This window comes from Pocillopora verrucosa, chromosome 9 (assembly GCF_036669915.1).
Source record: "Pocillopora verrucosa isolate sample1 chromosome 9, ASM3666991v2, whole genome shotgun sequence".
NCBI lineage: Eukaryota > Metazoa > Cnidaria > Anthozoa > Scleractinia > Pocilloporidae > Pocillopora > Pocillopora verrucosa.
In genome coordinates this window covers 5,129,851-5,145,149 of record NC_089320.1, presented here as the reverse complement: position 1 = coordinate 5,145,149, position 15,299 = coordinate 5,129,851, and the positions used below count along the sequence as shown (strand labels likewise).

Genomic DNA, 15,299 nt, shown 5'->3' with positions numbered 1-15,299 from the left:
GAATATAAGAAAGTTTTTTTTAAGAGTTTCATTTTCATTTTGTTACTCAAAATATGTGGTAAAATTTTGTATAATCAAAATACATGTTTCCTACAATTATTTCTTATTATGAAATAGTAATTGCATTGCTTCAAGCTTCTATTGTTTTGATCATCATGCAGCTAGAAAGAATTTTGGCAACTAAATCTGCAGGGTATATTTTAGTATTTGGTCTGAAGTCAAAACGATTTCGTGTAACCCTTTAACCCTTGTCCCTTAAAAGTGATGAGCATCTGATTTCCCCTTTTGAAATCATCCCTGAATCAATCTTGAAGGTCACAAGAATAGAGGAAATGATTTACAACTAAAGAAGCTTTTGATTGTTAGACACATTCTACATGTCAGCACCTTAGGAAATGTACAGAGAACAGCATGGAGAATATTCTTACTGATGTTAGGATGTAAGAGGTTAAAAACCTACTCTAAATTTGCTACATTGTTTTCTTCTCCCAAGATTTGCCTCTTTAATTTCTGCATGGTTGCCATAGAAGACAGGTTGTTTAATTATCTCCAGTGTAGTTTGATGTTCTATATTGTTTTTGTTTTCCTCTAGGAAACAACATTTTGCTTCTGCAGACTATTTCATCATTTTATGTTGTTATATGGTGACTTTCAAGAAAGTGGTTGCCAGGAGTCTGAATTGATTTGTATTTGTTTCATGAAGACAATAAAAAGTCCCCTTGGGTCACTCATAGATATAAAAATTGCATGGTGATTTGTAACATGAATGACAGTTTGAATCTCCTTTTGATTAGGAAGAGAAAGAGGGAGATTCTGGCCATTACTCTTCAGACCCTGACTTGCCAGGTGCTCCTGTGTATGGAAATTGCCTTGTTACTGCAGCACCCCAGGGGCGTAAAAGGTTCGGAAGTGAACCTTGTCCTGCTGCTGAGGGTCTGATTGACAAAGAGACATTGAGAGCAGTTGAAAGCCAGACGTGTGGAACAGTGAGAGAAAGTGACAGAAATTACAGGCCTTTTGGTCAGCCGGAAGGTGTCAAAACACAAGTCATTAAAAAAGAAGCCAGTGCATGTGCTTTGACTGTGGGAAGGGAAGCCGCTGAGGTACTTTTTGAGATAGATAGTAAATTAATGTGGAGACTCTGGAGTGGCAAAATATCTTTTGTCATTGGGCAACTTTGACCTGAATTTGGCCAAGTCTCCAGTTTACCCAGGAATGGGGTTATTCCATCGTAAACCATAACAAGAACAAAAAAACTCTCAGCCAGTCTGCTGCTTGGAGCAAGAGCTAGAGGTGTTTTCATACTTTTTTTTCCATTAGAAAAGTGTCCTTGTTTTGAGTTGATTATGATATTGTGTTAACTTTACTTCAAAAAAAGGGGCTATACATGTATGATAATGCCCTTTTTTTCTCCAAACATTACTCATTTGAATTGTTTGTCATTGACAGATTATTAACCAGACACAGTTTTAAGATAAGTTTTATTTCCTCGCTGATCAAATGAGAATCAGATGAGACACTGTAGGAAAAGACTTTTTCATCTTTGATAACAGTTTTTAATAGAATTATTACAACAAAAAATACACATCATAATAACAAGTTTCCTCAGAGCTGACTAATATGTATGTCCAAGGGTTTAATTAATTAAGGAAGATAAGGACAGAAGGAGATGTACTCTAGTATCTACTGAGTTGATTTTGATGTTTTTTTCTAGGAAGAGCAAATACAAGATCAAAATCCAAATACATGGCTACTAACACTGCAGCCAACCCTCTTGCTTAGTAAGTGTCTTACCCACTGCCGTTCACCAACATTCTTAAGTTTAGCTATCAAAAGTTCTCAGGTTCACTGAGTAAAGAGATGGAAGTATTATGTAATAATATACATTTTTATGCATTCCCTTGTAACCTTTATTAGTTTCTCTCTATTCGTTGAATGAATATAGTTCTCTAACATGTAATTCAATGGTTCTATATTACTTTTGCTTACTGTACATGAGAAATTTGTTGGTAAGTGTTTAGCTGGCATGTGATCAAAATATTTATTATAGGTAACCCATAGGGGACAATCTACATAGCAAGGTGTTGTCCACTCCATGAAAATATCAAAATATCAGTCTTCTTATCATAAGTCTAGTTTATGACAACTGTAATACTGAAAAGTATGTTGAGTATGAACAGGGAAGCAGTGTTGATAGCAACAATGAATATAGATAATCTATTTGAGTAGTCACAAACACATAAATGCATACAAAGTGGATTTGTAGTGTATATGGAGATCATTGAGACCAGGAAGTATATGATTAAACATTAGTGTAATACTTGTAATCAAGAGAATTCAGTTCTTTGAGGAAAAAAAGTCAATCTTGTTCGATAAATTTATAAAATTATTTTGTGTGTGTGTAGGTGATTTACTGGAGCAGACAAATCCTTCCACTCTTGCACCTCTCTTGGAAAGTTTACAAGTCTCTTGTAAAGATATAGAGATCCAGAAGTCATATGACCAGGCTTCAACAGAGACATTCACAGCAAAAGGGAGTCAAAGTGCTCAACAGAATACACCTTTGACTGTAGGGGATTCCAACAATCAGGTAATCATGTACAAAAAAAGATAAGTTAAAGCTCAATTTATTCCACTCATGTTTGTAGTATTTCAACTGAAGAATAATGAAAAGCTGTTATCTTTAGCTTTGGTAAATTTAAGATGCAAGAAATATGCTGCTCATTGAGTTCAAACGAACTATTGTACAACAGTTAACCACACTTTATATGTAGAATAAACAATGAATGAAGTGGAGTTTAAATCATGAGAAGGTAATCCTAATTCTGATTGTTGAAGCTAATTTCTATGACTTTGTATGGAATACACTCCCATTATTTTGTGTGATTCTCTTGCTAACACAACTCTAAATGAAAACTCTGCAGAAGCATGCAGTGATTGATTGACAAACAGTTGTTTTGTGGTCACAAAAACATCCATGGTAGAAACTGTTTAATGGGTTGTTAAATAAATAGCTTTAGGGCTTTGGGGGAAGCTGAAAATTTGTTAGGTTGAGGACCTAATAAACAAATCAAAGACATGCAAGTTTATTGAGAGTGGAAGAATTTTCAGAAAAAAGTAATGCTGGAATGTTCAAAATGGGAAAACAAATGATTATATGTGGTTTGAATTTGGGATTGTCTGCTAATAAAAATTAAGAAAAGACTTTGTTGAAAGAAGGTTTTGATAATGAGCATCTGGTAGAGTGTGCATGGTTTGATGGCACATTCATCTCCACATCTGTGAAAAATTGAGTTGTTCTCTGTGTACTGTGTGAAATGAAAGTGAGTTAAATTTGGCTTTCTCTAAAAAATGGAATACTGGGTTATAGAACCCTTGCGAAATGGCTTTTGGAATTCCTAGGAATTCCTAGGAATAAAGGTGTGAATTTTCATGGTAAATTCCGACTGGGAATTCCTAGGAATTCCCAACCATAACTCTGGTTCTAAAAACCTAGAAATTCCTAGAAATTCCAAGTTTATAGCCAACAGGACTTGGAATTCCTAGGAATTCCAACTCAGAGAACCAATGACTTTCACTGAAAAGCTGTAAATCTAAAAAATTCCTAGGAATTTCTGGGAATTTCTGAGAATTTTTGGGAATTTTTAGGAATGTTTAAGAATTACTGGGAATTTTAAGCAAAAATTTGAGGCTAATGATGTAAAATAAATATTTTAAATTAAAAAAACCCAACTAAAATTCAAGTATTCAATTAAATTTATTTAGAAGCTTAATTAAGGCTTACATGTAAAATATTTTTGATTAATTATTAACATCAATGTGTGGTAATATTAGGATGGAATTTGATTTATTTTTCTTTTCTTTAAAACTTCATACGGATTAATCCTCAATTACAGCTATTCATATAAAATAGTTCTAATCAATCATTAAATTTGGTTTGACACAAATTGTGAATAAAATCTGTTGATTCTTTTCCATAAAATACAATATCTTAAGTTATATTTATATAGTTATATTCTTGGGAGTGAAGGGGCTAATTACAGACAAATAAAATTGATTTTTTGATTAAAATCTTGTTGTAACTGTAACAATAAATTAGAATGAAGTTATCCTAAACTGCAAACTTAGCTGCTGTTTGTACTGTTTGTATTTTTTTTCCTGGGCTCACAATGAGTTGGCCTTGAATGAGGTTGGCAACAAGAACTTTGACCATTTTGTATTCTTTTATAAGATTTTGATGACGTAACGAATATCGCAATTTTTACTCACCACAAACTTTCAAAATCGTAGCTTTACAGATGGCCACTCGACCCTTGTTTGTACCAGTCCATATGTCAACTGTTGTCCCTTCTTTTAACTCCACGGCGCCAACGACTTTCTTCTCTTTTACAACACTCACGCTATTCTCGTTTTCCCATTGAACCACAATAAAAGCTATCTTTAGAAATGTTATATTAAGCAAAACAGTTGAGAAAAGGGATCAACCGATGAAAAGTACATTCAAAGATGAGCGCCAAATGGAGTCTTCTTTGTTTCCGATCACGGGCATGATCACGTGGATCTTTTAAGACTTGTCATTGGCTAGCAAAGTGAATCCGCTGGCTTGCCGATTGCAAGAAGCGCCCAACTTTATTCTGACTTCTCCAACCGGTTTTCTGCTTCTAGAAGATGGATAGCTTGGTGATATAAATAAAGATGTGACCTCACTCTATGTAGAAATAATCGACAAGAATCGATCGTATTACAAATGCATGATTTGTGGCCGAAAGTTGTCGAGGAAACAAAGACTCGAAACTCACTTGAGTTGTGCTAATGGCAAAGGTGAGAAATAACACAAGCCAATCACAGTTTTGAATGCGACTACAAATCGTCTTTTACCCTCATATTTATAAAAGAAGGATACCACATTCGGAAGTATAAGAGATACATAGATGATCCCAGTGTACCAGTACCTAAATCTACAAAGCTTGACCGTAGCAAGCGTTCAGCAACACGTTCCAACACCGCCATCTCGATTCCTCAGTCAGTCGTTTCCATTGAACTTAAAGCAGTATTGACAACAGAATAGAGTGCGTCTTACAAAGGAGAAACATTAAATTTTGTACAAGAGACTGTCATATTACGTCATACCACGCGCTCCCATCGGACCTGGGGGAAAAAACGTGGTATCGGACCCGCCATTTTGATTTCGCCCATGTTGTCATGTAGTAGCTGTTGCGTTATTGAATAAAGAGTTTAAATGGAAAAATTGTGACATGGATGTCGGAAGTGGGATAGATTTACACCAATAGAGGAATTCTCACCGCTAGAACAACCAAGAAAACCGGTACGTACGATTTTACAGTGTTTACTACAAAGTCCTGTCTTATCGTGCAATTTAGCCAAAAATGAGCGACTTGGTTGGGTTTGAAGTACCAAAAATGGACTGGACCCCTGGCCCAGATTTATTAACTAGATTCAAGAGATTCCGCCAAAAGTGTGAACTGCTACTTGATGGACCGTTAAAAGCTCGAGACGGCACTCAAAAATGCAAATATGTGCTGCTATGGTCAGGCGATTACGGAATAGACTTATTTAACACTTGGTCGCTAACCGAAGACCAACAAAAAGACCTGAAAGAATACTGGAAAAGATTCGAAGACCATGTTAAACCACAAGCAAACCATATCTTGAACAGATATTATCTACGAGGTCTGAAACAGAATAATCGTCCCCTAGCCACCTTCCTGACTGAAGCAAGGCTACTCATACAGAGCTCAGGTTACCCACCTGACTTACATGACGAACTCATGCGTGACACATTAGTTTTCGGCACCGATTCGGAAGAGGTCAGACGAAAATGCATTGCCCGCGGTAATGAATTAACCTTTGCAAGGGCAAAAGAAATTGCACGAACTGATGAGGCTACCCAGATGCAATTAAAAGCAATGAGTGACACTACAAACCCAAAGCAAGAAGAAGGGGAAGTCAATGCAATCAGCAGAGGAAACAAGCCCAGAAACCAGCCCCACCAAAGGTACACCAGTGGTAGAGGAAACAGACGACGTGACAACAACCTAAGACAGTGCTACAGATGTGGAGACACACCACACACCAAAGACCAGCAGTGCCCAGCCACTGGAGTAGAATGCTTCAACTGCAACAAACGCGGTCATTTTAGCAAAGTTTGCAAGTCTAAAACAAGGTCAGATGTGATGACCCTACAAAAAGAACAACCTGATGGTGTAACAAGTGAATGCACAAGCTACGACAAAGTCTTCCTGGGAACACTAGAAGCCCGAGACAGCCCCAGTACCTCAATGATCGCAAGCATTGAACAAAAAGAAAAACAACGCACCAAAGTCATGACTGAAATACAAGTCACGGTAGACCCCCATGATACACACCTGATACCTATTATCTGCAAGGTCGACACTGGTGCAGAAGTTAATGTCATCTCCAAAGACGACTATGACAGACTCAACCGCAGTTCCCAGCAGATACCCCTTGGCCCAACACACCACAGGATTACTGCGTATGGAGGCCACGCCATCAAGACCCTTGGAACCTGTCCACTATACGTCCATCAAAATGGCAGCATTAAAGAAGTCGTTTTCAATGTTACTGACGTACCAGGACCTACAATGCTTGGCTGTAAAACCTGCGAGGAACTTGAGCTGGTAAAATTTAATTGCAGCCTAGAAACCTCCAAAGAAGACAAAGAGACCCGCCTTAAAGAACACAGACCATGCAAACCGCACCAAAGGACCAGCAGATACCCTAGCCGTCTAGACACTGAAACATACCCCCCACTGGACAGGATAACCTTCTTCAACAACTTCGGAGACTGCTTTGAAGGCCTGGGAACCTTCAATATGAAACCTTATCACATCACCCTAGACTCCAATGCTGAACCTGTCATCCACGCACCACGTACCGTACCAGTACACCTTCGAGACATGTTTAGAAAGGAAATCAACACCATGGTAGAACTTGGAGTGCTCATACCCGTAAGCGAACCCACAGACTGGGTTAATAGCATCGTCCTCTCTGAAACAACCAACGGCAAAGGAGAAGTCACCAAAATCAGAGTCTGCCTCGATCCACGTGACCTAAATAAGGCAATAAAACGTGAACACTACTACACCAAAACAATTGATGAGGTAGTCACACAGCTCAGTGGTGCCAAATTCTTTAGTGTAGTTGATGCCAAAAAGGGCTACTGGCATGTACCATTAGACGAAGCCAGCTCCTACCTGACTACTTTCAACACCCCGTTCGGGAGATACCGTTTCACCCGGCTCCCCTTTGGCCTTATTGTATCACAAGATGTGTTCCAGAAACACTTAGATTCAGCACTGGAGGGCCTGAAAGGAGTCACCGGCATTGCAGACGATACATTCATATACGGAGCTACAGAGGAAGAGCACGATGCGAACATGGTAAACCTCATGATCAGATCCAGGGAAAGGGGAATCAAATTCAACAAAGACAAAGTACAGCTCAAATGTCAGGAAGTCAGCTTTTTCGGCCACAAATGGACCCAGGATGGAATCAAACCAGATGACAGTAAGATATCTGCAATCCAGAAGATGACCCCACCTGAGAACCGCAAAGACCTCCAAAGCTTCTTAGGCCTCGTAAACTACCTTACAAGATACTCAGGGCGATTGGCTAGCCTCACAGCACCACTGCGAGAACTTACCAAGAAGGACACCGCATATGTATGGGGACCTGAACACGACGACTCATTCAACCAAGTCAAACAGGAAATCACATCAATGGGAGTCCTCAGATACTTTGACCCAAACATCGAGTCTGTCATTCAAACTGACGCTTCCCAGAAAGGAGTAGGCGCCGTCCTTTTGCAGCAGGGGCAACCTGTATGCTATGCCTCCAAAGCACTTACAGACACAGAAAAAAACTACAGCAACATTGAGAGAGAAACACTTGGTGTAGTATGGGGCCTAGAGAGATTTAACTACTACATTTTTGGAAAGCACTGTACAGTAAACACTGACCATAAACCTCTTGAGGCGATTTTCAAGAAGCGACTGTCCAGTTGCCCACCTAGATTACAGAGGTTCTTGATGAGAGCCCTGAAATACGACGTTACGGTCAACTACGTAAAAGGTCCTGATGTACCAATAGCCGATGCTCTCTCAAGAGTCAGCCCCCAGCCTACCCCTAGCAGCAGTCAACTTTCAGAGATATATGTCCACCACGTCACACAACATCTCCCTGCAACTCCAACAAAGCTACAACAGATCCGTGACGAAACAGGGAGGGATCCTGTGTTGTCTCTGTTAAAAGAAATGGTCTTTGAAGGATGGCCACAGAAAAGAGAAGAGTGCCCCCAACTGCTACATGGCTATTGGAATTTCAGAGAAGAGCTGACCATCGAGGACGGCTTAGTACTAAAAGGAGACCGCATCGTGATACCTCCTACTCTCAGACCTGAAATCCTGAACATCATACACCAAGGCCACCTAGGGCAAGAGAAATGCCTTTTACGAGCACGTACATCCGTTTTCTGGCCTGGAATTACAAAGGAAATCATCAACCAAGTTAACCAGTGCGAACCCTGCCAGAAATACCAAAATAAAGCAAGGAAAGAGCCAATACTACAGCCAGAACCGCCACACCGACCATGGGAAAGACTCAGTTCGGACTTGTTCGAATTTAGAGGGCAGCAATACCTCCTGTTGACAGATCAATACAGCAGATTTCCTGTCATCAGGAGACTAACAAGCACCACGTCATCTGCAGTTATCAACCATCTGAAGAGCATCTTTGCAGAACACGGCATCCCTACGCAGTTGACGACCGACAACGGACCGCAGTACAGTTCGGCAGAATTCAAGCATTTTATGAACGTCTACGGGGTAGAACACATTACTAGCTCCCCCCTATACCCCCAATCCAACGGGTTTGCTGAGCGAATGGTCCAGACCGTGGAAAACATTCTCCAAAAGTGCGATGAAAATAAAGAGGACCCGTACCTTGCTCTCCTATCATACCGGGCCACTCCCTTGGATCACCAGCTGAAATCCCCAGCAGAACTGCTCACCAACAGAAAATTTAAAACTAGATTACCAGCATGCCATAGAGTCCTCCTCAACCACTCTCACCATGAGGTCATGAAAAGTAAGCTCATAGCCCGTCAGGAGAAACAAGCCCACTATTACAACCAGCATTCAGGACCACCCAAAAAGCCATTCGAAGCTGACCAACCCATCCGCACGTACAACCACCACTCACAAACCTGGGAACCTGGCATTATTGTAAAACCCGCCAAACAGCCAAGATCTTACATCATCAGATCCAGCAGTACAGGTACCACCTATCGAAGAACACGGGCCCAACTGAAACCAGACACAACTGCAGTGAGGGGAACACAATGCCAGCGGGTGGAAACCCCAGTATACCAAGGTTCTGAGATACCTCAGCAGACAACTAGTCTTGCCCCAGTCAGTCACACACAGACATCGCAAAAAAACGGTGCAGCCCCCAGACCAGGATCTGGCGAAACAGTGCCACTGAACAACATCCCCCAGGGACCCTCAGACATAGCTGGAGGATATGTGACCAGATCTGGGAGGACTGTGACACCTGCACAAAGGCTGGATCTATAACAGTAGAGACACTAAAGAATAGACTTATAAGTATAAGCACAGGAGGGATATCCTTTCAACCAGTATTGTAATGTTCTGGAGATATGATAAGTTCCATTTTTTTTTTTGTCGTTATTATTATTATTACATCGGTAGAAAGGGGGATGTCATATTACGTCATACCACGCGCTCCCATCGGACCTGGGGGAAAAAACGTGGTATCGGACCCGCCATTTTGATTTCGCCCATGTTGTCATGTAGTAGCTGTTGCGTTATTGAATAAAGAGTTTAAATGGAAAAATTGTGACAGAGACAGGAGTAGCTATATGCGATTACAGAGGTGCGTTGGAACTCTGGTCCACAAATAGTTATGCACTGCCCGAAGTATAAAACAATTTTGTTGATAGCTGACAGACAGAGAAGAACAACAAGTAAACTTAAGAGCTGTTATTATTGAAGTGTGACTAGCACTTTTCATTTTTATATAAAGAAGGACTTGTAATTTGCACCAAAAATAAAAAGATGTAATTTTTTTTGGGGAGATCCAGTGATTGGGACATTTAAGAAATTAAGTTATGAAAGGAAACTTGGTTGGTACTCCTCACTACTAACAAGTCTTGTTGACAAATATTTTCAGATCAGAGTTTCAAATAAAGTAAATTGAAGACGTCATATAAAAGGTGTTTTTCCTCAAAGGGAACATTGACTACCTCTGTCTTGTCTGCATGCCAAATGTTTGCAAAGTGTGTGGATGATCCACAAGTATTGGAACTCTTACAAAAATGTTTTGTAAGAATAAAAACAGCAAAACAAATTACAGCAATTAGCCATGAAAATAGAGCAAAAAACTGAAAAAAAAAGCAGCAACAACAATCATGAAAAAATAAAGATTAATTAGGTGTTGAATTTGTTTGTCTAAGGCATGAAATTTCTACCAAAAGTATTGTCAACAAAAAGTCTCTGACAGCGTTTGAGGCAACTGAGCTTGACTGTTCCAAGGTTTTCTAACAAAGGCAACCAGTAATGTAGGTTAGGGAAGTAAGATAACAATGTAATTATTGTTAATTATTGTGGAAGTTGGCAATTTCCATTTAACATAACTGACAGCTGGTTCATGAGAAAATCCATATTAATGTAAAGATTTACTAAAACTTAGTTTGAGTAATAAATTTCATGATCTTTAAGTTATAAACATGTACATGTATATATATCTCTTGGTAAGTTTTGTATAGCATACCTTTTATTGAGCCAAAGTTTTAAGCCTCTGAAATTACTCTTTTTCTTAAAACCTTCACATTCAAGGTATTGAGAATTTCTTAGAATTTATGTGGACCTCAGGGTATTAAAATTACCTCAAATTCAATTCCCAGAAATTCCCAAGAGTTCCACACTTCTTAAATTATAGGTAGTTTGTAAAGCTGAGAATTCCTAGGAATTCCTAGGGATTCCAAGTCCTCACAAAATTGGAGTCTTCCTTTCCCAGAAATTCCCAGTAATTCCAAGCTTTTTAAACCAGATTAATTTGCATAGTTGGGAATTTTTGAGAATTCCTAGGAATTCCTAGTAATTCCTAGGAATTCCCAGAAATTCCCAGAAAACTGGGAATTCAGTTTGCAAGGGTCATTTGCATAATTGAACAGAAGATGAAGACCTCTTTCCCCAAAGTTTGTGGAAGTCAGTTCCTGGTGATAAAGCTCTTACTTGAACTGTGTGGCAGTTTATCCCCTGGAGTGCCATTTTAAGCATTTCAGTGGTTTGCCACTTTTTGTGATCCTTCCCACTCAAATCTTTGTCTTTATGGTGTGACAAAGGCAAGATTAAAATTTTAATTAAGTGTGCCACTGTGTTGTTTCGCTCACTGCTCACTGTTTATTATGTCATTTCACTTTTTTCCTATTTTCTTGTGATTGGTCATAAATGTCATAAAGTATGTTTTGTGGGACCCTGTTGCATTGCTGGTGGGCCAGGTAGATTTAGTCTTAATGCAGTTGGATAAACAATGAGTAGATGAAAACCACAAGAAGATCGATGTCCTTTGCATCAGAGAAACCATATCAAACTTACCTTTTAATTTTCTTGATACAGATCACTGAAGAGATAGCTTCATTACAGAATGAAATTTACGATGGATCAATTTCTCTGGGTAAGTTTAAAGAAGTAACTGATCATGTCAGTGTAAACTTATGTTGAAGGAAATAGGATTTCAATGCTTATTCAGCCCTTCCATCAACATTCACTCTTCAATGCATTATGCTTGATTAAACTTAAATAACTTCTTCACATAAGCAGAGATTCAAACTCCACATTGGCAGAGATGCTAACCTCTGGAAATAAAAAAATCTGGAGAAGGTTTTAATTTGGATACATTAATTTTTTGGGGCTCTCATTCCCTTTTTGTCACCTGTACAAGTTTCAGCTGATGCTCTATTTTGTAATAGGAGATTAAAAAAAATCCTGGTGTAGTGATGAGCATATCTGCTTGCTTTGAACTTTTTAGCTGATAATGACTTTCCACCTCAAAATTTGAGGGATCTTGAAAGCATAAAACAGTGGTTAAAGCAATATGATGTTTCCATAAATCCAAGAGAGAGTCCTTTGCAGGTAAAGAATTACCTTGTACAGTATATGCCAGTATAAAATGGTGCTCTTCTTTAATTAATTGTGTCATAGCATTGATCATCAAATTAAATATATTATTGTAGAAACATGCATTGTATCTAAACACCAACAAAAAAGAAAGTTTAACGTTGTCTCTTATCGTAATTACTTCTTGTTTGTCTTTATCAAACCTAATACTCAATGCTTTAAGATTTGCCAGTTTCTTTTTGTAGTATTTTTTAGAGGACTATGTGAAATAGTTTGTGATGCATTTTTCACTATTTCCTGATGCAATTCTGTTAGTTTTTTTGCGATCAGAGTTCAGAATGAAGGGTAAATTAAAGATTGCATTCAGTTTCAGCAATTAATTTGCCTGCCTAACTGTGATGTGTAAGTTCAAATTTGAATAAGGTTAAAATAATAATTTGTTAGCACTGAATTTGTTTCCTACATCTGCAGGGAGGAGGCCCCTGTATTTTCACCTTCAAGCCTGAGCTGCCATCAGATGTTGGTGTGAAAGCTTCCTTTGGTAATTTAGAACCAATTATACTGGAGAAGACAAGTCTTGGCTACATTTGTAAAATTCCAGGTTTGTAAAATTATTAAACAGCATATACCAACCAGGAAAATGTTTTGGAATGAACCCCTTTATAATAAAGATTTAATAGAGACAACATTGATATTGGGTGTTCATTGACTTATAATTTCAGTTATCTTTTTTAACTTCTTGGATTTTTTTTTTTCAATTTTTTTTTAACTTAGGGTAAAAATCCCATGAGCATTGTTTACTTAAAGCAATGTTGTGTAGATGAAAGTAATTGCTTACTATTACTGGCTTTCTTAAAATTGTGACCTTTCTCCAGTCACTTGTGGCAACTGAAGTTAAAAAATAGCATACAACACCGGTACCCATACCTACAAACTTGCTAAGCACAAACTACAAAATTGAGTTGCAAAAGCCCTGTTTTATGAAAAAGCTCCCAATGAAAAGCAAGTTTGTTGTAAGTTTTCTCTTCCTTCAAATCATCATTAGCAGCAGTAAAATAAATTAAGTTGTTATTTAAATGGAACATGCAAACATATGGGATTCTGCTATGAAAGGTTGTCTTTCAAACCTACCTAAGTTGTGGTAATTTCTCTTTGTGGTAGTAAATGTAATTACATACCTTATCATCCATGAGATTTTTTTACAGAGACATATATCACTGTTTTATGGAGGTATTTCAATGTCTTTATCACCATTTTATCCGTAGCTTCACCTAAAATGACACCTGAAGTCATTCCAGTCCGGCTCATTTCAATGACCACTGGTGAAATTCTGGCAGAGACTTCTTTAGAGTACTGTGGAGTACTGTATGTGCGAAAAAATTTTGGTGGAAAGCCTGGAGCCTGCGGTAGTGGAAGAAGGGAAGATGGAAGCAGTGATGGTGGAGCCAGCGGAGGTGGGGCTAGTGGAGGTAGAAGCAGTGGAGGCAGAAGTAGTGGAGAAGGGGCCAGTGGTAGTGGAGTCAGTGGAGATGGGACTGGTGGAACTGGAGCAGGTGGATGTGGAGGAAAGGGATGTGGAACCTATGGAGGTGGAGCTACTGGATGTCAATACAGAATAGGTGAAACACAAACTTTTAAAACTATTAGTTTATTTATTGGAATTGAAACCAAATTCCCACTTACTGGTATTGATTAGTAACAATAACCAACAAACATTAAGGAATCTCAAAAAAAGCATAAAGGGGTAAGTTTCTAAATAAACTGTGGTGCTGTGTCAGTGGGAGAGTATAACAAGGTAATTTGACCCCTTGCTAAGTTTAAGTTCTCTACGTACAGTGTAGCACTCAGATTATGACAAATGAAAATGGCTCTGCTGGCTTTTTTTTTTTTAGGTAGTTTGGTATTATCAACAGAGTTTAATTATAAGTTAACAAAATTGGCCTTTGTAAAGAGTTTCATAGCTGATGTTTTGAGGATTAGCCCTTTGTCAGACCAAATGACAAAGGGCTAATGCTCAAGATGCCAGCTTTTTCAAAGCTCCTAACAGTGGCCAATTTACATTATCAACAGAGTTGATAATGTAAATTGGTCACCATTAGGAGAGAGTTGATAATACCTAATTACCAAAAAAAAAATATAAACTGCAGAGCCAATTTTTGACTTTTCATTTGTCATAGTCTAAGTACTACAAAGAGAACTTAAATTAAGTAAGGGGTCTAGGGAAGTGGGAGAGAGAGGTAGTTGTTGACTTTCTGAAATCATTGAAGGTGAGTATCTGCCCAAGTGAAGTTTACAGGTGTGAGTTAAATTTATTTTTGATGTGATGTAATATTTCCCTGTTTTGTGATTTTTTATCTCCCATTATGATAAGTGATATCAGACAAAGATAGAAAAAAATTAATTTAGGCTAAGAATAAATTTGAATCACAACATTTTTCCTTGCTAGGATTTTAAAAAGAAAACACATAATTTTGATTTTTTCATAGTATCATCTCATTTTTGAAAAGCAGGCTACACCTATTCTCATGTTTCATTTTGATTGTGATTCAGACGCTTCTCAACTGGGCTCAGATGTGGTGTCAAAGTTGTGTGATCTTATGCAAAAGTGCAGTGTGGGTATCCAGAGGCAGGAACCATCTGCCACACAAAATAAAGGTAATTACATCAAAAAGCCAAAGTGAAGCAAGTATAAAGTTGGCATTATAGTTTGATTGAACCTAGCTTAGATGGAATTTAATCATTTTTTTTTTAGGTTATAAGGAAGCTAGATTTGTTTGGGAAATGACTTTGAAAATAATCTTGCCATTGTGATTTGTAATGGTCATATATTGGATTGACTGGAGTCCAGTTCAGTCAGTGTAATCATATGGGTGATCGAGAAAACCAAATGACTGAATATCATATGACGGGTTACAGTCAGAATTGAACAATTTTCAGCCCATGGTCCATAAATCAAAGGTACAATGAAATGAGAGAAACTTTGGTTAAAGACATACTCAGAAAATAGTCCCCTAAGAGGAAATGAGGTCACTGGTAATGAACTGTAAACTAAGAGTTAAATGCTAAACATGTGATTGTTAAAATGTTGTTTGTGCCATATTTTACCCATCAAAATAAGTT

General features: G+C 38.3%; 1 protein-coding gene across 16 annotated transcripts in view; it reads left to right on the top strand.

Moving 5' to 3' along the window:
• The window catches only part of LOC131798462 (uncharacterized), a 48,968-nt gene that overhangs the window by 9,914 nt on the left and 23,755 nt on the right, over positions 1-15,299 (top strand). For all 16 annotated transcript variants that reach the window (XM_066172327.1, XM_066172322.1, XM_066172325.1 and 13 more), the window contains 8 exons: positions 795-1,103; positions 1,715-1,781; positions 2,406-2,590; positions 11,679-11,736; positions 12,091-12,194; positions 12,651-12,780; positions 13,445-13,798; positions 14,730-14,834. In XM_066172327.1, coding sequence (XP_066028424.1) covers positions 795-1,103; positions 1,715-1,781; positions 2,406-2,590; positions 11,679-11,736; positions 12,091-12,194; positions 12,651-12,780; positions 13,445-13,798; positions 14,730-14,834 — 1,312 coding nt within the window. The remainder of the gene's footprint in view (positions 1-794; positions 1,104-1,714; positions 1,782-2,405; positions 2,591-11,678; positions 11,737-12,090; positions 12,195-12,650; positions 12,781-13,444; positions 13,799-14,729; positions 14,835-15,299) is intronic.